This window comes from Desmodus rotundus, chromosome 4 (assembly GCF_022682495.2).
Source record: "Desmodus rotundus isolate HL8 chromosome 4, HLdesRot8A.1, whole genome shotgun sequence".
NCBI classification, from domain to species: Eukaryota; Metazoa; Chordata; class Mammalia; order Chiroptera; family Phyllostomidae; genus Desmodus; species Desmodus rotundus.
In genome coordinates this window covers 152,068,113-152,093,171 of record NC_071390.1, presented here as the reverse complement: position 1 = coordinate 152,093,171, position 25,059 = coordinate 152,068,113, and the positions used below count along the sequence as shown (strand labels likewise).

Below are 25,059 nucleotides of genomic sequence, written 5' to 3'. Positions count from 1 at the left end.
CGCCCTTTCCCTTTGCAGGTTTTACTGTGTCTTGTTCTGCTGTAATAAACGATAGTCATGACTGTAACAATATGCTAAGTCCTGCGAGTCCCCCTAGCAATTAATCAAACCAGGGTGGGCGGTACTTGGAGATCCCCCCATCCCTCCAAAACACGCGGAATGAGCTTTGGAGTAAGAAAGACCTGACTTAAATCCCCATGTTGACACTTAACTAGTTGTGAATCACTGAGTCCATTAAATTCCCTAAGCCTTGGGTTTTTCTGAAAATAAGATAGTAAAACTTGCCTCAGAAGACGAGTGTGGTGAGGATTAAACATGTGGTAGACGCTCAATAAATATTGTATCCTTTCCTCTTTAGACTAACATGTGAATGCACCCTATGGCTGGGCAGTATCCGGCGTGTACAACAAAGCGCCCTCAAGAGGCTCACTTCACCATCCCTCCCTGCCACTGGAGTCAGCTCGGGCCAGCTCATGCGAGTACGTTATGAGCACCCCTTTCTGGCTCACTGTCAACGGCATGGTGGTGTCTGGCAATGGGCCATGGTGGGAGTACTTACATCGTGGAAATTGGCAAATGCTAAAAATCAGGGCTTCTCCCTCAACTCTCAGTTACTAAATATTTACTACCACACCCCTGTCCCCTTCATTTAAACAATCAAACAAAGATGGCCCTAGCCCGTGGGTCAGTTGGTTGGAGTATTCTCCTGTACAGCAAAAGCTTGGAGGTTTAGTTCCCGGTCAGGGCAGGTACAGGAGGCAACTAATCAATGTTTCTCTCTCACATCCACGTTTCTTTCTTTCCCTTCTCTCTCTCTTTCGCTGGTTCTTGCAGTGCTCACACCTCCCTCCCCCACCCCCGTTAATTACATAATTTTACATCACCTGGATTTATATGATCAAGTATTTTCTGACTTTTCAGATGATTTATAGATAGTGGCAACCAAATCAGCACTAGTGATGATGAATTACTTTAAAGATGCAAAATGTCTTTACCATTACTTTCTAATTAGATTTGTACAACTGTGTGGAATAGGCGAGGCACAGCTAGACGTAGAAGTGCAAGATGTTCCGTGCAGAGTCTAGTAATTTAAAATCATGAAATAGAAACTATTAGCGAAGAACCTAATTAAACCTCTTTCTAAATAAAAGTGAAACAGAAAATATTCCTAGTGGTGTGCCAGTGTCCCTACTGAGGAAATGAAAGCTACATGTTGACATGCTAAGAAAGTATCATTTAAGGTTTTTGTTTGTAATCTTTTTGAGGCTTACTACTGAGAAAATTTTATTGCCAATGGAACCAATGGATTACCTCAGAATGTATGGAAAATAACTTACTTTTACTTTTAAAATATGTTTTAATAAATTTATAAATTTATTGTAAAATTAGGGAAACTATGAATTCTAAGTTAGTCATTTCTTTTTGCCCCAATCACTTTATTTTTAATTTTTTTAAGTTATTAAATTTCTGTTCACCCATTTCTTCCAACCCTAAGACCCGCCTCTGGCAACCAATCGTTATTTTTGTATCTGTAAGCTTGTTTGCTTTTTAAGAGAGATCATATGGTATTTGTCTTTCTCTGACTGATTTATTTCACTTAGCATAATGCCTTCAAGGTCTATCTATGTTGTCATAAATAGCAAGATTTCTTTCACATTTATGGTTGAATAATATTCCATTATATATATCACATCTTCCTTACCGATTCATTGATTAGTGGATACTTAGATTGTTTCCATATCTTGGTTATTAGAAACAAGGCTGCAATGAGTATCAGTATAAGGGGGGACCCAAAAAAACAGAATTTATTTATTAAAAATCGTGTATTTATTTGTACATGTGTAAACTTCAGTCACCTTCAAAGGACTCTCCATTTGATGCAGTACACCTATTGGGACGTTTTTTCCACTGCTCAAAACAGTTTTTGAACTCACTGATTTTGATACCTTTTTGTGCTTCTGCCATTTTTTGTTTCACCTCTTGCACGTCAACCAAATGTTTCCATTTGGGGACTTTTTTCATCCCAGAAAACAAAACAAAACAAAAAGTAGCTCAGGGTGAGATCAGGAGAATAGGGAGGGTGGGGCATGGGGGTCATGCCGTTTTGGGTTAAAAACTGCTGAACACTCAGTGCAGTGTGGGCAGGTGTGTTGGTAAATCACCCATCGTGAAATGGGCAAACGTGTTCAAAGAGTCTTCAGAAACATTCACTGTGGCCAAATGCAGCCTCTCACAACAAAGCCAGCTGGGACACCAATCAATACAGATGAGTTCCTAAAATACTCACCTAGCACAGGAAGCCTGTACTACAAGGGGCCCACCCTCCAAAAAATAATTCCAGGTATTTGGGGTCACCCCTGGTATACACAATGGGGTTGCATATGTCTTTTCAAGTTAATGATATCATTTTCTTCGAATAAGTACCAGAAATCGAATTGCTGCATCATATGGTGATTCTATTTTTTAAATGTTTTTGATGGAATTTATTGGGATGACACTGGTTCACAAAACCATACAGGTTTCAAGTGTACAACTTAATAAAATATCGTGTGCACACTGCATCATGCACCCATCAACCCAAGCAAAGTCTCTTCTCATCTCCATTTTCCCCCCTTTGCCCACATCCACCTACCTCCACCCCCTTTCCTCTGGCTATCACCACACTGTTGTCTGTGTCTATGCCATATATATCTTTTGGCTAATCCTTTCATCTTTTTTTTCCATCCAATTCTCCAACCCCCAATCCCCTCTGACAGCTGTCGGTCTGTTCCACGCATCCATGTTTCTGTTTCTATTTTGTTCATCAGTTTATTTTGTTCATTAGAGTCCACATGTAAGTGAGATCATATGGTATTTGTCTTTCTCTGACTGGCTTATTTCACATAGCATAATAATCTCCAGGCCCATCCATGCTGTTGCAAAAGGTACACTTCCCTTTTTCGTGGCTGCATAGCACTCCATTGAGTAAATGTACCACTGCATTTTTTTTTTTAAGCTTGAAACCAAATACACTTTCATTTAGTGCCAGGAATTTAAGCAGAAACCTGAACAGGAACCAATTGACTCATACAGTAAACAAAGTAAAGCAATGATCTTGGCTTGAGCTGTCTGGTTCAGTGGTCTGGCAGAACGTCACACACAAGCTCAGTCACTGTGAACAATGGTTTTCTGGCACTAACTGTCACTTCTAGAATAGTAAAGTCATGTTAGGGGAAATGAAAAACACGAGCACCACTTCTTACCGTATTCTCAGACTGCCGGTCTCCTATCTTCCCCAGTGCTGGTCGGGTGCAGCAGAGATCACCCACTAATCAGCCCAGGGCAAACCAGGGGGGAGGGGTCAATCACTCTGTCCTCCAACTCCAGCTAGACTCACCCCCACAGCAGTTACTGTGGCTGTAGCCTGGACTCCTGCACAGGAGTGAGGCTCTGGCCATGGCAGCTGGAGAGGGTAATAGGACCTCCTGCTGAATAAAAGAAGTTGGTTGAATGGATGGGTGAGCTTCAGGGGTCATTTGCAAAAGGACCAGAAGTGACAAGGAAACAACTCTTTCAGGCAGGTGCTTCTGACACGTAAATCCCAAACCTGCCTGCTGCCTGAGGCGAAGCCATCTCTTATGGGAGGGAAATCATGGAGTGGGAGGCCATATTCTCACTACTGGGCCTTTTGGGAGCCAGGGCTACCAGGCACGAGGCTCCTGGCTCCTTCTTCTCTCAGCCACCCCCTCTTCTCTTTGCACTCTCACTCCTTGTGCTGCTTCTTGTGTTTCTTCTTTTTCTTCCTCTTTGCTGCCTTGCTGTCCTTCGGTGTGCACCCTGCACTCTTGCCTGTATCCCTCTCAGAGTCTGAGCTGTCGGAGTCAGAGGACTTCCTGTCTCTATGTTTCTTTTTCTTCTTTCTTTCTTTTTCTAGAGTTCTTCGTAGGGTCTGGCTTCTCACACTCTGCTGACTTTGCCTCTTCCTTCTCCTCATCTTCCTCAGGTATCAGAGAGTATTTGGTTCCACCAGGCTGCATGACACAGTCCTTTGCAAAGTGGCCTTTGCAGCCACACTGCTTGCAGGTAGCGTTCAGGACAGCCTCGAGGGTGAGCTTCTGCCCACTGTAATCTTGGAAGGACCGCCTCCGCCTCTCTTCTTGCTCCATGATTACGCTGTTGGGGTCAAGGTCTTTCCCAGTCCTTTGGTTGACAACTTTCACAGAGAGGGATACTTTTATCTTATCATTTTTCATCTCTTGGCCAATAAACTTCACCCATACTTTGCCTCCAACATCTACTGTCTTAGAGGGCTTATCCACACAACAGGATGACATGAGAGCTCAATGGACCAGACCTTGCTTCCGACAGCCTGGGATTTTGATAATGGCTCCACAGTCTGTCACCATAGCAACCTCTCCTTGGAAAATACTGTAAAGAGCAGGCAAGTTCTCCATGGCCTCGGGTCTTCCTGAATTCATCCTTAATGTTCTATGGCTCCCCCATATTCTTCTGCTAAAGCTAATTCAAGTGTCTGCGTATCAGGTCCAGGTCTCCCCGCCGCAGCACTGCGTAAACACCAAAACCCAGTCAGCGCACTTGCACCCACACCACCACCCCACGGCTTTTTTACCCACTCATCCACTGATGGACACTTGGGCTGTTTCCAGATCTTGGCTCTTGTAAATGCACTGCAATGAACATAGGGGTGCACATATTCCTTCAAATTAGTGTTTTGGGTTTTTTCAGGTATATTCCCAGAAATGGGATCACTGGGTCAAAAGGCAGTTCCATTCTTATTTTTTTGAGGAAACTCCACATGTGTTCCACAGTGGCTGCACCGGCCTGTTTTCCCACCAACAGTGCATGAGGGGTCCCTCTTCTCCACATCTTCGCCAACACTTGTTGTTTGTTGACGTATTGATGATAGCAGTTCTGGCAGGTGTGAGGTGATGCCAATCACCTCGTATGTTCCTGTGTCTGAAGTTGTCCCAGAAGCTCCTCACAATATCTTCACTTTTTTTTATTCTCCTTTCTTTTTGTTGTTCTGATTGAGTATTTTCTAAGCAGACTTCCTTAATTCCAAATTGCTGATTTGATTCTCAGCTTCATCTACTCTGTTGATCCCCTGTAAACTATTCATTTCAGTTAGTGTGTCCTTCACTTCTGACTGGTCCTTTTTCATGCTGCTGAGGTCCTCACTAGGTTCACTGAGCTCCTTAGAGCCAGTGTTCTGAACTCTGCATCTAGTAGCTTGCTGGTCTCCATTTTGTTTGGTTCTTTTTTCTGGAGTTTTGTTCTCTTTCCTTTGGGTCATGTTTCTTGGTCTCCTTGTTTTGGCAGCCTCCCTGTGTTTGTTTCTATGTATTAGGTAGAGCTGCTTTGACTCCCTGCCTTGGTAGAGTGGCCTAATGTAGCAGGTGTTTTGTAGTGTCCAGGGGCACAGCCTCCCTGATAACCCAAGGTGCACAATTGGGTGTGAAACCTCCATGTAGGCGGTATACATCCTCCTCTTGTAGTTGGGCCTTGATTGCTGCTGGGAGGGACATCAATGGGAGGGATTTACTCTCAGGCCGATCAGTTGCAAGGACTGGTTGCAACTACCAAACACCGACCCCCGGACACTGTGAAGCATCAACCATGTAAGAGCCCACCCCACAGCAGGACTTACTGTGTGGGACTCTAGTGCCCACTGAGTCTGCCCCTTGAGTGTTGTGCTTGTGGAGGTGGTTGGGTGGTGGTGCTTCGATGTGGTCTGAAGCTGTCCAGAAGTTATGGGGACTTCTCTTCCTGGGTCTGGACCCCGCCACTGGGGCCCCTAATACCAAGGGGCCTGGTGTGGGGATGGGAGCCCTCACTCCTCAGGGGGGACCTCTGCTGCTAAGATATCCCTCACAATTTTTATCCACCATACATGGGTGTGGGACCAGCCTGTATGTGACTTCTTTAATTCCCTAGTTGTAGGACTTCCATTCAGCCAGCTCTCGGGTGTTTCTGAATGACAGTTGGTCTATAGTTTAGTTGTAATTTTGATGTGGCTGTGGGAGGAGGCAATTACCATGTTTACCTGCCGCCGCCTTGCCTGGAAGTTACCAAATACCTCTTGAAAGGAAGATTTTTAAAAACATAAACCAATTATAAATGTGCTCGTTTTTTAGCTGTTTTACAGTGGAGATGCTTGGGAGTATTTTGCTGGCAAAATTTGTAGATACTGTCAGGTACTAGAATAAATTAAATCTTATGTGTGCTCCGCAGAGGCAGATCCAGGTTTTGAACAACCTGAAGCTGATACACTTTGGGGAGAAGGTTCTCTTTTTTTAAGTGCAAAATTATGAAACAAAATTGCTAGGGGCCTTCGAAAGGGCTATGGAATTGAAAGGTTCTAATCCTTACATTTTTTTAATGGGATTCAAGGTAGATCCACTTTTGGTGTTACAAAAATGTAAAATTGGAGTAACACCACATTTATCACAACCATCACCCTGTCATGTACCCCATGGATCAACATCCGGAGAAAACCATCCATATCAGACGGTCCCCAACAAGAGTTCCACCAACACAGGCTCAGAGATGCTGAGAAGGCTAAACCGCTCACCCCCCAAGGTAGGCATTTCCTTGTACAGTTACCACAATCCAACATCACAAGCAACAGTGACCAATTTCAAGAGTCAGTCGAGTCCCCTGGGATTAGTGACCTCTGAGGAAGGAGAATGAAACAGTCATGCTTATTGCAAATCATTTCTCAGTCTGAGAAAAGCCAGACACAAGAACAGAAACTCTGAAACGCATTACACAAAAGTGACAAAAGTGGGCAACAGTGCAACCTACCCAGAATAACAGCCGCTGATGCTTACAACATACTTACTACATGCCAGGCACTGTTCTTTCTACCCACTTCATGTCCATCTACTTCTCACAGAAACCTATCAGGGAAATAACACTATTTGCCCCCATTTAAATATGAGGCACAGAGAGATTAAGTAACCTGTCCCAGGTCACAGCTAGTAATCAACAAATTTAGGATTTGAACCCAGGTAATCAGGCTCCAGAATACAGTCTGATCTCTTAACTCACAGAAATTCTACTAACTCAGAGACAGACCTTAGACCACAACTGAAGTTCCTGGTCTAAGGTTTACGCCTACATTTACGCCTATATTTTCTCCTACAAATTTTATAGTTTTAGCTCTTACATTTAAATCTATGATCCATTTTGCATTTGAAAAATTTATATGGTGTGAAACGAGGGTCTGGTAACCTTTTTAATGTTCTCTCCCCACATGGAAAACATTCCCTGCCTTTCCGAAAGGAACTAAGCTTTGATCGCTGCACTCATTTCCAACTTGAAGATACGTGATGTCTTGTGTCGATGCTGATGTGACTCCTCAAGGCGGGGTGACCCAGGAACTAACAACACAAGTCATCGACACGCCCAACATGCAAAATGCAACAGTGGATTTGGATCAGGATAACAACAACAACAATAGTAAAAATGCCATTTAAAAGGGGGAAGAACAAGAGACGTCTGAAATCACTAATCATGAAAGCCTGCTATAGAATCCATAGAAAAGTTCTATGCCCCAAGGTGGAGACAAGGTTAGTGATGGAGGAAAATGGAAATTCCTTTATTAGACTATATTCTGTCCTCTCCAAGGCATTCCCTTGGGAATCTTTCCCTTGATCTCTGAATTCCTCCTTCTGAAAGGTGCTTCCATTACCATTTTTCTTCATAGCCAGATCAAAAGTAGAAATTAGCAAATATCCCCTACTTAGAAGTTTATGGTTTTAACAATGATGAATACAACTTTTATGGAGAAAATCACAAACCTCTACTAAAAGATATTTTTAAAGAGCTAACTAAATGGAGAAATAAGCTATATTCAAAGACTAAAAACCTTAATATCATATAGAAGGTGTGTCCAGAAAAAGTCCAACCATTGTTAATATAATGAGAATGGTTTGCGTGACATCGATGTAACCTGGCAGCCAAGGACAGTAGACTGGAATGTGCACGCACAAACCGCAATGACTTCACTGTACTGGTCACTAGGGTCAATGGATGCCGTTGAGTGAGCACGTGTACTGTGCAGCTGTCACATTCAAAATGACTGAGCGGGTAGAGCAACAACTCTGCACCAATACTGCATTAAGCTTGAACTTTCCTCCACAACATATCTGATCTTTAGTATCAAACTACTCATCTTCCTCCATGAAAATTCAAGTCTCTACCATTTATTCTGATATTGCACTATAATCAATCCTACTCAGGGCTGAGTTCATCTAAAAATCAGCTTAGTTTACCAATTTTAAAAGTGTTAAACTAATTTACTGATATGTTGAGATAGATTTACGGGGTCTTTTTCGACTGTGACCTTGTTCTCTACTGTTGGGACAGACTATGAAAGTAATAAAGTCTTCTTTGAGTTACTTGTGAGTTTTCTCTGTAGCAAATCATTTAAAGTATTTATGAAATGAATTTTTGTTCATATTACTTAACCAAACCCACTTTGAAGTTCTTAAGAATTTCAAAGTAAGTATAACCCTTTTCAACTTCTTTCATACATGTATTCAGAGAAAAATTTTCCTTCTGTGGGTCTTTTTTCTGCACAACTCTAATTTACTGAAATGCACAGGGCTCCTGCCCCCTCCCCAGGGTACACTGAGGAGAAAACAAGCACAAATTAAAAACTGTTGAGGGGCGCTTCTTTGAAAGCCAAAGAAGGGGAGGAGGAAGGAAGCATGTCTTGAGGTGGTCAGTGAAGTTACTGTTTAAGGAAGTCCCCTTTGTGGGAAGTAGCACAATGTGGTTTAACAGCACACTAGCCAGAAAGATAAGACGTCTTGTTTCACCTACTCAAATGGCACCTACTGCAGAGAAGGAGCCTTGTTTGTCCCTCAGTTTCTTCACTTGTAAAACACATGGTGGACAAATTTGTTGGTCACCTACTTTACAGAGACGCTGAGGAGAACAGAACATGGCAAGTATGTACGCAAAACCCCTGTACGCAATACTTCTGTGAAATCTATGCTATGGAAAATTCAAGAACAGAAGGAAACCCTGAAATCCTGTCGATGTAACTGCCCCTGTTACACCTCGAAACCGAAGGGCCCGCGGAGTTAGAGTCCGAAGCAATGCAGAAATGCAGGCACGAGTGCAAACAGCAGTGACACGTAAGGACAAGAACTGCAGGTCTCCAGAGGCCCCCTCACTATAGAGTAGAAGCAGCATGAGAGAGCCTGCAATGAGGAACCCATAAAATACTGCTCGGTCAGACTGCACACCTCACACAGCCAGAATCACTCATCTTTCAACTCCCCCCTCCGACCATACTGTACGTACTCACTAAATCTCTGTGGCACAAACGAATGGCGAATAAGCTACAACAAATGAGCTGAGTCCTACATGACAAATAAAAGTGTTCAGACTCTCTGCTGTCAGGAAATATAAATAGAGATAAAGATACAGATGTACACATAGATACAGATACATACATGTATAATATAAGTACTTCTGTAAAAGGAGCAAAATTCACGTGTTACAATCTCACTAGCAAGTTACTTTTTGCAGTGGAAAAAAAATAAGGAACAGCTATACCTATGTGATTACTTAGACTAAAGATAGAATGGAAAAAAGTTTTCTCATATAACTAGGATGATGGGGAGAGAAATTCCTTTTTCACGACCTATTAAAAATCACTAGAGATTTCTATTAAGTCTCTTACATACTTTTACTTAACAAACAACTTACATTGCATGTTTTTCATGCAATTTTTCATTTTAGGTGATAACCAATGTGGAATCATGCAAATATTAGAGACAGCTCTCTAGAATTAAAACTAAAAAGGGTAAATGAAGAACCTTGGCTAAAAAAAAAGACAAAAACAATGTTTTTAATCCTCTGCAATAGTTATCACCAAACTTAAATACTTATCTGGGAAGCACAGTATATTCACAAAGGCTAATAATATGAGGCATTCTCCTAAAAGTCATAGAATTAATTGCTGAATAACACTGGGGCTTCTGAACTCCCTCCTGCACATACTTCTCTGCATGCACCTGACCAGCATCAGCCAGTGGCTGAGAGACTGTCTGAAACAGTTTTAGAAACAACTCGAAATGGAGTTTCACTTTCTCAAATTGCAATGTGATTTCTTCTGACAGTTCATACCTTGAATTGCTTATAATAATATCCACAGTTTAGTTTGGTGGAGAGATTAATGCTAGTAAGTGTCATGTAAAAACACAGTTGTATTTCTAAGCTTAAGTAATGTATCTCCTCAAAAAAAAAAAAAGTAAAATGGAACAAAATTGAATGGGAAATCACTGTCACAAGGTCTCTTTTTGCTTCCTCAAATACTAACTGATCATCACCAACAAAAACTTTTAGAGAGCTTAATAAGTGCAAGGTATAATGTGATATGTTTAAATTATGAGGCAACAGCCTCGGCCCTCACAGTCATTATGTAGTCAGTGAGGAAAAAAGGCAATAATAATAACACAGATAAACTTAACAGTAACTCACAAAGGGCAAGGCATTTACAACCAGAGAGATGGGAAAGGTCTCCCACTTAAGAAGACCTGGGATGGGACATGGGGAAATAGAGGAGAGAAGGAGAACCGTTAGTCACAGCAAGAGCAAAGCTTCAAAGGCAGAAAAGTGACAAGTATTTTTAAGCAAAGGGGTCTGAACAGTCGCTAGAAGGTGTCCATTCCATGAACCGCCATATTATTTAAGGTGTCTAAGTGCCCTCACCTTCTTGGGCCACCCAAACATGTCCTTTCCAGGATGCAGGCAGTGCGATCAGAGGCTGATACAGAGACATTCGGGTCTCAGTTTTGGTCCCGGTTCAGCCACCCACCAGCTTACTGTGTTCCCAGGAGCAAATAATATCCTTATGCTCATTTTCTAGAAGGGGGACATTTTGGGGTCATTCTTTAAAGTTCCTTCAAGCTCTAAAATTATGATTCCTTTCTTATTACTAATAAAATCAATTACCCCTCGTATGGGTAATTATCAGTTATGCAAATCTATGTAGGTCTAGAACAGAACAATTCCACCAGCACACCAAGCTCCCTTTCACCCCAGGACCTCTGTATGGAAAGGGCTTTCTCAGCCCAACATGGCTCATACGCCAACCCCTCGCTAAGTGCAGGCCCTCCCCAACCTCCACCCCCCCAATCTATATAGTCTATACTTTTGCTACCAGAGCTTCCTCCACTCACATAATTTGGTCTCTTTTTTAACTGTCCCTCAAAGAAAAAGCTATCCTACCTATATCTTCATCAACAAACACTGAACAGAAAATAATTATAGAAGTAGCTTTGAAGATTTCTAAGAATCCCCAGCCTAGTGGTTCATGATGCAATAGAGAGAAATAAGACACAGGTTACAAAAGTCATTATGTCAAATATAGTTACTTTTTTAATTGCAACAAGTTATAAACACATCCAATTAAGACATGTTTCTCTCAAGATCGGCAGGTGGGAAAAGAGAGGTTAAGTGAAACACTATTTTTATTTCAATTATAATGCCATTTCCCAAACATTCTGGGAATCGTTCTTTTCATAATTGCCTTCAGTGCCTACAGCACAGTCTTTTGAATATATTCAGTGGAAAAATTGCTAAATAAAACTCTGATGGAAATTTGACTTTGATACACTAAAAATTGCTAGGAGCTAAATCTTATGAATAAAATAAACTAGGTAATATCATTTTTGAACAAAAACACTGATTTTTCTTATAGCTTTTTTCTCCTCATCATAATATAAATAATCAATGAATAAACCACAACTATCTTAGCCAGATCCTAGAGCGTTTTTCAAAATCTAGATCCTTCTATTATTTCTACTTTTACTTAGAGCATGAGGACCAAGCCTTCGATTAAGCTCCCTCCTCATTTACTAGTAATGACTGATACTGTACTGTTCTTAGAATATTTTCCATGCCCAACAACTGTTTTGCACAAAAGAATAGAAAGTTGAGACTGAAGCAAGATTAGAGATTGGGAAAGAGGAATAAGTGACTTCTATTCATTGTAGTGGACCAGGCTAAAGCACTTTGCTGGGGAATTATGACCATCCTAATGATGATCATGAGGCCGCGAGGAGGAGCACAGGCTATAATCATGTTTAAATCTGATTTCCTGTTTGGGCTCTCACAGACAATCGCTCAGTATCCATGACAGAGTTGGCATTTTATAGTATGTGACAAAAGACAACATCTCTTCCTTCTATTTCTCTTTCTCCCACCATCGATAATTAAACCCTTTATGTCTTTACCAACTAAAGGCAATGCACAATCAGGGATGAGAGCCTGACCTTGGCAAGGGGGGAGGCTGAGGTGCAGCTATGAATGTCAGCAGAAAGATGAGCGGAATTTGCCTACAGACTATAGATTCAATAATGGTATTAGCTTTAAAAGCCTTGATTTTTTTGATCATTGTACTGTGATTATAAAAGAGAATGGTCTTGGTCTTAGACAATAACATAGTGACCTATTTAGTGATAAAAGGGGCAATGTCTACAACTTACTCTCAAATTGTTCAGAAAATAACATGCCTATAGAGAGAAAGGTGCAAAGAGCACGATAGAGCAAACAGGACAAAACCACAGGCAATTTGTAAATCTGAGTCAAGGTTATTTAAGGGTTCCTTATACTATTCTTGCAACTTCTTTAAAGTTTGAAACTACAGCAAAACACAAAGTTATAAAAATAAATTTTTAAGGGTGTGTATGGAAGGAATGTTATTTCCGCCTCTCCACAGGCAGAATGTTATTTCTGCTTCTTTCACAGGAGGGGGTGGAAACAGAAAATGTTATTAAATGAAAATGGATAAGTTGGCAAATTAAGAGGATAAATCAGACCCTAGGACTTCAGGCCTGCATCTTAGCCCTTTTAAGTGATTAATAATGAAGAAGTTCATATCCAGGACAGAATATTAAGAAGACAGATATGAATCAGAAGAAGAGACATAAGAAAGGAAATTGAGACACAAGAGAGGAACTCGATACTACCTTATTTCAGAAACGAGAAAGTTCAACTGCCTATAAGAATATGAGTTTTTATGGGATAATATAGCTGAGAATTTTCAGAGCCAAAAAAATTCCCTTGTACAATAACAGCTGCACTGTACTAGAGAGTGTTTAGAGCTGTATCACTTTTTACAAGCTAGTGAACTGTCTGAAAATGTACAAAGTCTGATGCAAATGCTTCCAACTGCCCTGGAGTAAAGAAACCTCTTTTCACCCCACACCCACTCTCCAGAATCATAGGGAGTGCTGAAAGACACAAATCTTCAGGTAGGGATTAGCAGTGTGCTGTAAACCTGTGCTGCCCACTGGGAGGACCCCTAGTCTAAGGATACAACTAAGAGAGAAACATCAGATCATCTCAGAACCTTAGCAGGCTCTTATCCCTAGTCACTGAAAGTCCAGGCTCCCAGGGGTGGTCATGAAAACAACCTTTTATGACCCAAAAGACTCCACAGAAACATGAGAGTTTGCCCAGGATGTTTAAGAGGTTCGTGTCACATCATACTTATAACTAACTGCCTCAACCATCCTGTCAGTTAACCGGGGTAAAAGATTAAACTTTCAAGCATCTCATTACAACGAGTGGTCAATTTCAGTACAACTGGAACAAAATGTTAAGGTAGGCACCTGTGGCATCATGGGAAAAGCACTGAATTTGGAGAAAGAATTGCAAGGTTCAAATTCTGACTCTTCCGCTTATTCAAAGAGTGACAGCGTTGTCATGGTTCCTGATCTGAGTTTAGGATAAACTTGCCCCACCTGCTTCTAAGGTTGTGGTCTCCCCATCTCTCCTTCCATCCAACTGAGTACCCACTCTGCACTGGGCCCTCAGAAATGGAAAGACAGATAAGCCATGAACCCTGCCCTCAAAAGGCTTAAAGTCCAGTGGGAGACACAGGTATGTAAATAAAGTCAGACAACCAAGATGCCATGGTAAAAGTATGCACTGGGCACAAAGTGCTGAAGTGGGCTGGGGATTCTACTCCTGGTGGGAAAGATATAGAAAAGGCTTCAGAGAAGGTAGGGACTGAGCTAAGTCTGAAAAGATGAGTGTTTGCCAGGCACTCCATAAATTTCTGACGGCTGAGAGAGAGAGTGGATGGAGAGAGAGATCCTGGCAGGAAGGCAGAGACGGACGTCCCTCCAAGTAGAGTGAACAATAGTAAGGCACCAGGTAAGGAAACTGCATCGTGCACTTTGTATTCCACGCTAAGGAGTTTTAACTGATCCTGGAGAAGATACAACAGGTATCTGCAGGTTTCAATATCTCTCCGAAGACTCCGTAGATGAAAGATAAGGATTCAAGAGTGGAATCAGGTAGAGCGGTGCTCCACCTGAAAGAATGGAGAGCCGGGGAGCCGCAATACAGTTGTAACAGAGAGGAGAATTCATGGAACTTGGTGATAGATACGTGCTGGGGTGGAGACAGTGACGACAAAGGACAGAGATGGAAAATATACAACGATGTAATTTCTAAACTCTATGTAGAGACTGAAGAACATCGTTTTAGAGTGTCCAAGCACAGAGTAGCAGAGGCAGACCAAAAACCCTGTCAAGGGTTAATTTTCTTCTATCACAAAAGACAATTCAAAAAATTCATAACTGCAAGTAATAAAAAATATCCTTGGTTTAAGAAGAAATTCTATCTGTATTTAGAAAGATTTAATAGACTTGTTCTAATTCCCCTGGACTATCACAGTGGTTTCAAAGCTGGGCTTTGAAGAAATCGGCCACGTAAATTCATCCGGTGGATGACCTTGTGCAACTTGTTAAGCTTTCTAAGCTTCATGTCACTCGTTTGTGAAACGGGGGTACTAGTGAGACAATTTAGCATTGTTTTGAGGGGGAAAATAATGCATGTAAAGTATTTAGCACAGTACCTGGCATACATTTGGTGCTCAAAAGTTTGTATCATTATTAGTACTGATTTCCAAAGAAAGAGTTAAAAATAGCAGGTCTGTGAGACTACTATCTTGGCAAAGGCCTGCTTACAAGGTTGGCCTATGGCTTGAACATGGACTCTGGGAGGGTACTGCCGTTCCTAGCATCAATAAGAAGAGCTCACTGAGCCTAAAACTGTTTGTACAAACAACATGGTTTAAGCTGAACACCTGCCTCCCTTCTGGAGCCTTGGATTTGGGTGCATGCTGGGCAGAAGGTACCTATGTGATCAGCCTCCAGTCAAAACCCTGGGCACTGAGTTTCTAATGAGTTTTCCTGGTAGACATTTCACAATTGTCACAATTCAGTGCTGGAGGAATTGTGCACACCCATTGTGACTCCACTGAGAAAGGAGGAGGAAATCAAGCTTGTGCCTGGTTTCCTCCGGACTCACCCCATTTACCTTTTCCTTTTGCTGATTTTCCTTTGTCTCCTTCCACTGAAATAAACTGTAGCTGTGAGTACCACTGTTGGCTGAGTCCCATGGGCTCTAGCAAATCACCGAACCTGGAGGGGCCTTCCAGATCCCTGACACAACTGGTCTCTCTACTCCGTGACTTAGAAAATATTTGTCAGTGTCCATACTGGAGCAGTATTAGAAACAACACGCCAACCAAATTAGTAGTAGCAACGTCCAATTATAAAAGGGTCCTGATTTCCTAGCTAACAATAGCTGCAGATTTACTTACCACTTGAAAATGTTTTGTTCAACATCTCAACAGAGAGAAACTGCTCCACTCCTTGTTTTCACAGCATTATTGAACAGGCCTTTTTTCTGATTAACCCCAGCCCTGCTCCCTCCTGCATTCCACCTCAGCACCACACACAGCCTCCACTGCAATGTCAGATGGCCTGACCGATCTGTCATTGAGTTCCCTGACCAGGGAGCAAGACCACTTATGGAGCCCCCTCTGCTCTGTGTTATTATGAGTAAGATCAAACAACATAAATCACCGGGAAGATCAATTACCAGCTCGCTAGAATATGCAGAAACGTGAGCTAATTGACAGTAATAAGAACAAGGAGGGCAAACCAAAGAATGGTCCAGAGCAGAAACTGAAACACAGGTTTTCCAATGGCAGCCTTGGAACATATGGCCTGACTGCATTTCTCATCATCAAGAACAGAATTTCTCAGCAAGCTCCCAAAGGCACAATAAACTATACATAATAGGAAGAGTTTCAATGAATGCTTATTGCCATCATATTGAAGGAGCCTGGGTCCAGAGAAGCAGGAGAGGATAGATGTCTGTCTCACTTGATGATTAATTGATACAGACAGTTTCTGTACATTAAGGAAGACTTTGATATACAGGGTCCAGCAGAAGTAACACCTGCTTGAGTGTGGTTAGTAGGGTAATAATATGGGTGTAATAATTTATCGTTTTACTTTGAACATTTCACCTAAAGTGTAATATGGTGTGTTTGAGTGTGATATTGTTATGTTACTGAATTACATGCTTATAATTTTGTAATACAAGATTTTGAGATTAAAAAGGGGTATTATTTGTGCCATATCCTGTATAATACAGTAATTTATGGGAAAGAGCCATGTACATAAAGTCTGTAAGGATCAAATTTGATTTCACTAAAAGATTCACTTAGTAGGCTGATATAAAATGTATACCTATATATACTAAACTCATAGTTAATGGACTTGTGAATAATTTCAATCCATATCCTAAACTTTATCTTTCAAATCCAAATGATAACATATTATTACCTTAACTTCATTATTAACTTCCCTAACCTAAAGCTTATTCCGTAAAACTGGGGGTGGAGACCAGTATTAGAAAGTGGCATCAAGACAGAAAGCAGCAAAGTAAACATTGATTGTCTCCTACCTCCGCTCGGCCCTCATAGTAGGTTAACATGGACTTCGTTAGCACAAAAAGTCTCTCTTTGTAGTTTAAGGGTGATGTCTTCTTTTTCTGCTGTGACCTTTTAATAAGAATCTCTTCTAGAATAGTGTTAAAATTCATCGCGGTCTTCTGATCACTCCTTCTCCTGCCATTGAAGGTCCCAGTATTCTAAAGTGAGAAAACAGTTGAAATAAAATGGGACATTGCAGTTTTCCAAGGATGCTGTCATTTCAACTTACCAAAGTAGACTTTATCCTCACCATGGCAGGAGTCCACGTGTGTTACTCAATGCACCTGGATTGAGAATGCCCACGGCACAAAACCTCAACCTCCTCTCTGTCCACACTCTCATTCTGTTCTCCCATACCTTAGCATTCCCAGGAAAATCTGATCGAGGTTTGCCATGATGACGATCTACTCCTTTGTACCTCCCCAGCATCTCTTAGCCCCCTGGCACACTCTTCTGCTATTTGATTGCAAGGAAGCAAATATAGCAGATGGAAAAGTCCATCTCATCACGCGCATGGCTGGTTGAAGCTGGTATTTAAATTGCCTCAGAATCTTGGTACACAAAATGGACAAGCCCACCGACACAGTAAACATGTGAACAAAATACCGTATTTTGCCATGTGTAATGCACGCCCACATTTTTGGCCCAAACTTTCAGGGAAAAAAAATCTTTTGTTTTAATTTTTTAATTCAATTTTGTATTTATTTATAAACCAAACTGATTATTGTTTTCAGGGTATTACTTTGTATACAGATATCATTATTGCTTTCTAGACTTACACTTTTAACCCATAAGCATAAATAAAAGAAATAGAAACATTTATAGCCCTGGCTGGTGTAGCTCAGTGGATTGAGGGTGGGCCTGTGAAGCAAAGGATCATGGATTCAATTCCCAGTCAGGGCACATGCATTGGTTGCAGGCCGGGTTCCCCAGTGAGGGGCGTACAAGAGGCAACCACACATCGATGTTTCTCTCCCTCTCTTTCTCCCTCCCTTCCCCTCTGTCTAAAAATAAATAAATAAAATCCGTTAAAAAAAAACCCATTTATCTAGATACAGAATTAGTGCTACCCATGTATAATGCGCATCCTTATTTTTCCCTCAAATATTTAGGCAAAGAAGTGCGCATTATAGATGGAAAAATGAGGTAAGTTACTACAGTGGTGGATGCGATTCAATCTACAGCCCTGAGAAGGATGTGATCTTGATCAAACATCCTAGTCACGAGAGCCACGAGGATGTTCTCTGATGTCTACACTACCACACTCCACAGTTCTCTTCTCAACCGTAAGAGAAGAGGAAACCCAGATATCGCTAATCTGCTCAGCCCATATTTGGAGCCCCATAGCCACACTATCCACACCTAGACTAAGCCTTGTAATACTCAACAAAATTCAATTATCTGAAAACCCAAAGATACTCAGAAAAGGCCTGAAGATCCTTATCTGAGACCAGTTGAATTGATGACAGCCACTTCTTCCCTTCCTTCCCCACACCTTCATAAGAAGTCATTTTATATCAAACCATAAGTACAACGGAAGGCACATGAAGAACATAGGGTGTTCCCTGAGCCCAGAGCCAGAGCCTTGATGTTGAGTCAGCCACTGAGGAACTCCACCACCTTCACACCCAACCCGATACCTCAGAAGCATGCTTGCAGCTCCCCAGCACTGAGCTGCCGTCATCCAATCAGGCCCTTCCCTGTTCCACGTGGTAACTTTATAGCAGTTTAACCTCTGTATATCAGTTCCTCCTTTTAGAAATACGGAAGTAAATACCACAAAGCTATTGTGAGGTTTAATGAGATGTGGAAAAGAACTTAGTTATTTTGAAAACATTATACAAATGTTTACCATTCCTTTCTTAATACCGCTGCTCTTTTCCTAGCTCAGAGCATGAGAGTCTGGACCATAAGAGTAGCTTTCCAACTGGGCTTCCTTTCGCCAGGCTCTTGCCTCATGTTTTCAAACTACATACCCCTCATTCCCACTGCATCACTCTTCAAAGACACCACCTTCATCATGCCGGTTCATCAGAAATCCTCAATGCCTCCTCAGAGACTCCCTACAACCTGCAGAAAAGTCAAACCTCCTTAGTTTGACTCTGGAGATTGTCTAGAATCTGGCTGCAATCAAACATTGACTCTTTACTTCCACTATTTCCCAAATATTCCACACCCAGTCAAAATACTTGGAAGTCAATCCCCGGCCTAGGAAGCCCTCTCGCTCCCTATGAAAATTCCACTAGCTCAAAACTTACCTCCCTGATGAGGCCTTTCCTGATGACTCCCAACTAATTAAAAACCTTCCATGTACTTGTGATCATAGATCCTATCGTAATCTTCCAATTTTATAGCAATTAATGTTCATATTTTAACTTTCACCTACATTTTAAGCCCCTAAAGAAGTGGTTCTCAACCTTAAGTACACATTAGAATCACTTTAAGAGATTTTATTTATTTGTTTGTTTGTTTATTTAATTTATTTATTTTAGAAAGAGGGAACGGGAGGGACAAAGAGAGGGGGAGAAACCCTGATGTGAGAGAGAAAAATGGATCAGTTGCCTCTTGTACACACCCTCACTGAGGACCAGACCCACAACTTAGGCATGTGCCCTGATCAGGAATCAAACCAGCAACATTTTGCTTTGTGGACAGCTCCCAACCAACCGAGCCACAGTGTCGGGGCAAGGGGATTTTTTTGTAACGCAGATGTCCAGGATCCACGCCCACATATTTGTATTCAGTTGGTCTGGGGTGAGGCCAAGGGCATCAAAATTTAATGCGCAGGTAGATTTGAGAGCCACTAACTTAAAGAATGAGGTTGGGCTCCCACACTAACTCTATACCATTCATGGTGGAGATGGATAATGGACCAATTAACCCATTAACTATCCTAAGATAAGCTTTTGTTCTTTTTGAATCTATATTGGTCCTCCATATTCTAAATTAAAATTTTGGTCTTCTCATTTTTTTTTTCCTGAGCAACTGCTGACCTGTACATACCACTTCTTTGAAAATTATTGTTTCATCTTTGTGCAACATGTCTTCAATGCAGGGTGAAAATGATGACTTACAAGAATGCATTGTAAGGGAAAAGCAAGCTATGCCCTGGAAACAGGCCACATGCAAATCTTCAGTTCCCCGTCCAGTGACTAATACCCTCATTACCAAATGGAAGGCAGACTTTTGGAAGGCCCAGGAGGATAACAGAGGCGTGGTTTACCTGCAGTTCTAAGGGCAAAAGGCCCCAACATCAGGGGCAGGTGATTCAGCAAGCTCAAAAGTAGGTTTCATAGAAAAGACTGAAATTCAGAATGGCAATGATCAGAGGCAACACTGAAAGCTACAAAATAATGGAGAAAAACCCAAAGGAAATTGATTTCTAACCCAAAATTCTATCTTCAGCCAAACTATCAATGCAGTGACAAGAGAATAAAGGCATTTTCCCAAATATGTCAGGCTTTAAAATTTCTATCTCCTATTCACCCTTCTCAAAAAGCCACTTGAGGATGTACTCCACCCAAATAAAGAAGTAAGCCACAAAATACAGGGAATCCAGGAAGCCAAGGCTCTAGCACAAAAGAGAGGTAAAGAGAATCTCCCGGATGATGGTGAAGGAAAATCTTCAGACGGCATTGAGCAGCAGGCCAGGTGAGCCACAAGGCCGAATTAGGCCAAGTTAGAAGGTTCTTGGAAAGAAGTCTTTCAGGAGATGAACCTGAAGGTATTGGGAGAAGATTTATAATAAATTAATAAAACTTTGCCAACTTAAAAAAATTAAATACATCAATTAATTCCAGGCAAAACAAAAAACTGTGCCCGAAAGGAAAACTAATCACCGTATTCTACAGAGTACCACTGCATGCATCCAGAACATCGCAATAAGGTAAACGACAAACGATAATCTTACTGCTAACATAAACACATGGGGCGTGAGTGCAGGAAATGTGCTGTGCGTGGGCCGGAGAGTACACTGTGAAAGAGCTAATCCTCCACGGTACCAGTGGGAAGTCAACAGAGCATACCTGAAATTGAAAAGCCAAGAAGCGGCAACATAGGCAGGTTACACAGAGAGTGGTGGTACTACATGTTTTTTAAAAATAAAAATGCCTCTGAGAATCAAAAAATTATTGGAAGATAGCAGTGAAAAGGTGTATGTTCTCTACTCTCCTCCCCTAAAAGTCTATTAAAACAATAAAATTTGAAAACCAGAGGGAAATAATTCCATCTTCCAATGAATAAAAGATGGCCTTCAACCCCAAACTAAGAGCTATGGAACACATACCTGCCAAATACTGTAAAAAGTGGACCAAAGTAGAGGAGGAGGCTAAAAGTAGATTTCTCTAAAAGCAAACATCAGTATCCTGAAAGGCCAATCCAATGACCTTTTGATAAGATCAATGAAATCCAGAGGAATAAACAACCATTGGAGAATCAGGGAGTGTCCCTATAGAATTACTATATACAGAGAAAACATAATAAAAATTATGATTATCATTACCAAGCTTTCACCATTTTTGCTTAATGGTGGCACTGTGCTAAGCACTAAGCACTATAGATGGAGCAAATCATTGAACTCTCAACAGACCTTCTCAAACAGGTACTGTTACTACTATATTTACAAGCCACGTAGTAAGAACAAGAGCCAGGTTTTAATACAGGCAGATTAACCACAGAGCCTGCACATTAACCACCCCACTTCCTGGCCTCTCTAAGAGGAGAGAGGGGAGAATTGAAGGAAAAAGCATGACAGGCCACCTTCAGGAAACACTTGGATTCAATCTCTGGATTATAACAGAATTTATGGCTTCAAGGCAACACTCGGAGGCACACCAACGTCTCAGTACCGAAAAAGGGGGGAAACACGCTCAGTACCAGAAACTGAAGGGAGATGGTTCTCTCTGAATGAAGGAAATAATAGATTCGATGTTCTAAATTAGAAAACAAAACAAAATTTCAGAGTACTCCAGCTGAATCTCTCCCGCAATTCTCCACTCCACAAATAGCTGACCCATTCACAAATAAGAAGCACAAAGGAGCCAACTCTCAGTTACAAATATCTACTTTAAATAAAATTCAAAGCTATAACTTACTGACTTTTTCTGTATCTCATTGGAGTTAAACACAGGAACACTCTTCTCTTTACTATAGCTGCTAATTGTTAAAAGTTGGAAAACCTTAAGAAACAATTCTAGAATTGGTAGGAAACCACAGAGACTCGAATTGTCAAAGGAAACTTGAGAAAGAACAAAACTGGAGGCATCACGCTCCATAATTTCAAACTATGTTACAAAGCGATAGTAATCAAAATAGAACGGTATTGGCAGAAAAACAGATGCATTATGGAACTGAATATAGAATGCAGAAATAAACTCATGGATATATGGTCAACTACTTTATGACAAAGGAGCCAAGAACACAGAGTTCAGAAAGGACAGTCTGTTCAATGAATGATGGTGGGAAACCTGGACGACCATGTGCAAAAGAAGTGAAATTGGACCACTGTCTTACACTGTACATAAAAACTAACTCAAAATGAACTGAAGGCTTGAATGCAAAACCTGAAATCATAAAACTCCTAAAAGAAAACATTGGCAGGAAGCTCCTTGACATAGGTTTTTAGTGATGATTTCTTAGATAGGACAACAAAAGCAAAAATTAACAAGTGTGAGTATAGCAAACTAAAAAGTTTCTGCGCAGGGAAGGAAACCAGCAACAAAATGAAAAGGCAACCTACTGAATGGAAGACAAAATTTGCAAATCACATATGTGATATGCAATTTGATTAATATCAAAATATATAATGAACTCATACAACTCAATAGCAAAATAAACTAATTAAAAATGAACAGAAGACCGGAATATTTTTCTAAAGAAGACATACAGTAATTGAATAACAATAAAAATTTTTCCCAAAAAAGTGTAGGAAAAAGTATAAAGCAGTTAATTATAAAACATTGTTTTATTCTTTGTGATAATATGATTGATATTTTTAAATTTTTAGAATTTGTAATTTCTGATGACTTAGTTTTAGATTATAAATAAATGTTTACTTCACAGCTATAAAAAAAAAAGAAGACAAACAGATGGCCAACAGGCATAAGAAAAGGTGCTCAACATCACTAATCATCAGGGAAATGCAAAACCAAACCACAATGAGACATCACTTCACACCTGTTAGAATGGCTATTATCAAAAAGACAAGAAATAATAAGTGGGGGCAAGGATGTGGAGGAAAGGGGACCCTTGTGCACTGCTGGTAGGGATGTAAATTGGTGCAGCCACTGTGGAAAACCATTTTTTGGAGGTTCCCCAAAAACTTAAAAACAGAACTACTACATGATCCAACAATTCCACTTCTCAGAAAACAAAAACACTAACTCGAAAAGATACACGCACCCCCATGTTCACTGCAGCGCTATTTATAATAGCCAAGATATGAAAACCACTTACGTGTCTACCAGTGGGTGAACAGATAAAGAAGATGTAGCATACATACACAATACAATAGTATTCAGCCATAAAAAAGAGCAACATCTTGCCATTTACAACAATACTGATAGACCTCAAGGTCTTATCAGTATTGGCCTTACACTACGTGAAATAAGTCAGACAGAGAAAGACAAATACTGTATGATATAACTTTAATATGCGGTTCTTAAAAAAAAAAAAAACACTGGTCAGTATAGCTCAGTAGGTTGGAGCTTTGTCCTGTAAACCGAAATTTTTAAAACTTGTGGAAAACTTAACACATTAGTCTTTGAACTAATAATGGAAACGTCACTGTCTCACCCATGAGTAACCCAAACCACCAAGAAGCTATATTCTCTATCCAGTGTTGCAGATCTGAGTTCCAGACTTACCCATGAGAAACCCAAACCACCAAGAAGTTACAATCTCCATCCAGTGTTGCAAATCGGAGTACCAGACTAATGGTTCTCAATTTCACAGTCTGGCAATTTTAACCAAAAGATCTTAGAACCTCCTTCATCGTGAAAGGACAGCTACTAGGGCTGTTCATTCTAGTCTATACAACCTTTCATAATATTTTTAATCAAGGGAACAGAGGTGCTAACTAGGAAAGATAGTCAGAGGTTAAAGACAAAAATGATTGTGAGCTCCCAAATAATATAGCTTAGTCAGGGGTACAGTGAATAAGAAAAAAACAGCCTAGTTATCAGGGTAGGGGGAAAGACAAACTCCATACAGGAAGGAGCAGGGTGACTTAATATTGAAATTCTCACCACATTAGGTTGAGCCATGTGAAATTGCCAATATCCAAAATCAGCAATATATTGTAATTCCATCTAACACTTAGTAATGCCCTAAGATGAACAGTTTAGTTAAAGTCCTTGGTTTCAGGACTTCTATTGACACATCAGAACACAGTGCCTATTACACATCTCATCACAGGTTTATGACAAGGTTAGTGTGTTTGCAATTTTAAGAAATCTAGCATGAGTAAACATCAGGCTCACATTTATGTGAGAAATTAAATTCTGTGCACCTGCCAACAATATCGGTAGATTATATTTCAGTTCAAAAGTTCCTAAAATGGGAAACTATTATATAAGAACAAAGCTAACCATGCTCTCTGCTGCAATGTATACTCTCAGCTTAAGCTCAATTTCCTTTTGTAAAAGTGGCATTAACTGGCAGAAATACAAGCAAAAGAAAAAAAATACTAGGCTGACTTCTATGAGAATAAAGGGTACATTTAGGTTCCTATTTAAGATCACAAGGTGAAGCTATTCCAGAATCAGGTAACATTTTAGTGCTCACTAGAAAGAAACACTGTAGCCTTTCTTATCTATTGAACAAAGGCACCCAGTGATAATCTGTATGTTCTTAAAAGTGTTAACTAACTGCAGTAGGCTACAAAGTTTTGAGTGCTTGTCTGTTGACCTAATGAAGTTGGACTGGTTAGGAATCCAAGAATCAAGATACCTAATGTCCATCAATAGACAAATGGATAGAAAAAGATGTGATACGTATACATACAATGGGATATTGCATGAAAAGGAAATTATTGCCATGTGAGACAGCACAGATGGACCTAAAGGGAATTATGTTCAGTGAAATAAATCAGACAGTTAAAAACAAATACCATATGACTTCCCTTATATAGAGAATCTAAAAAAAACAAAATAAATGAACAGACAAAATAGAAACAAACTCATAGATACAAAGAACATAATGATGGTTGCCTGATGGGGGTTGGGCGCATGGGTAAAAAGAGG

General features: G+C 40.6%; 1 protein-coding gene and 1 pseudogene across 2 annotated transcripts in view; both read right to left on the bottom strand.

Moving 5' to 3' along the window:
- Positions 1 to 25,059, bottom strand: part of TEC (tec protein tyrosine kinase) — a 111,000-nt gene that overhangs the window by 59,821 nt on the left and 26,120 nt on the right. For both annotated transcript variants that reach the window (XM_024573842.4, XM_053923205.2), the window contains exon 2: positions 16,792 to 16,977. In XM_024573842.4, coding sequence (XP_024429610.1) covers positions 16,792 to 16,929 — 138 coding nt within the window. In that variant the 5' untranslated portion in view covers positions 16,930 to 16,977. The remainder of the gene's footprint in view (positions 1 to 16,791; positions 16,978 to 25,059) is intronic.
- Positions 3,715 to 4,629, bottom strand: LOC112316882 (zinc finger CCHC domain-containing protein 17 pseudogene; annotated as a pseudogene).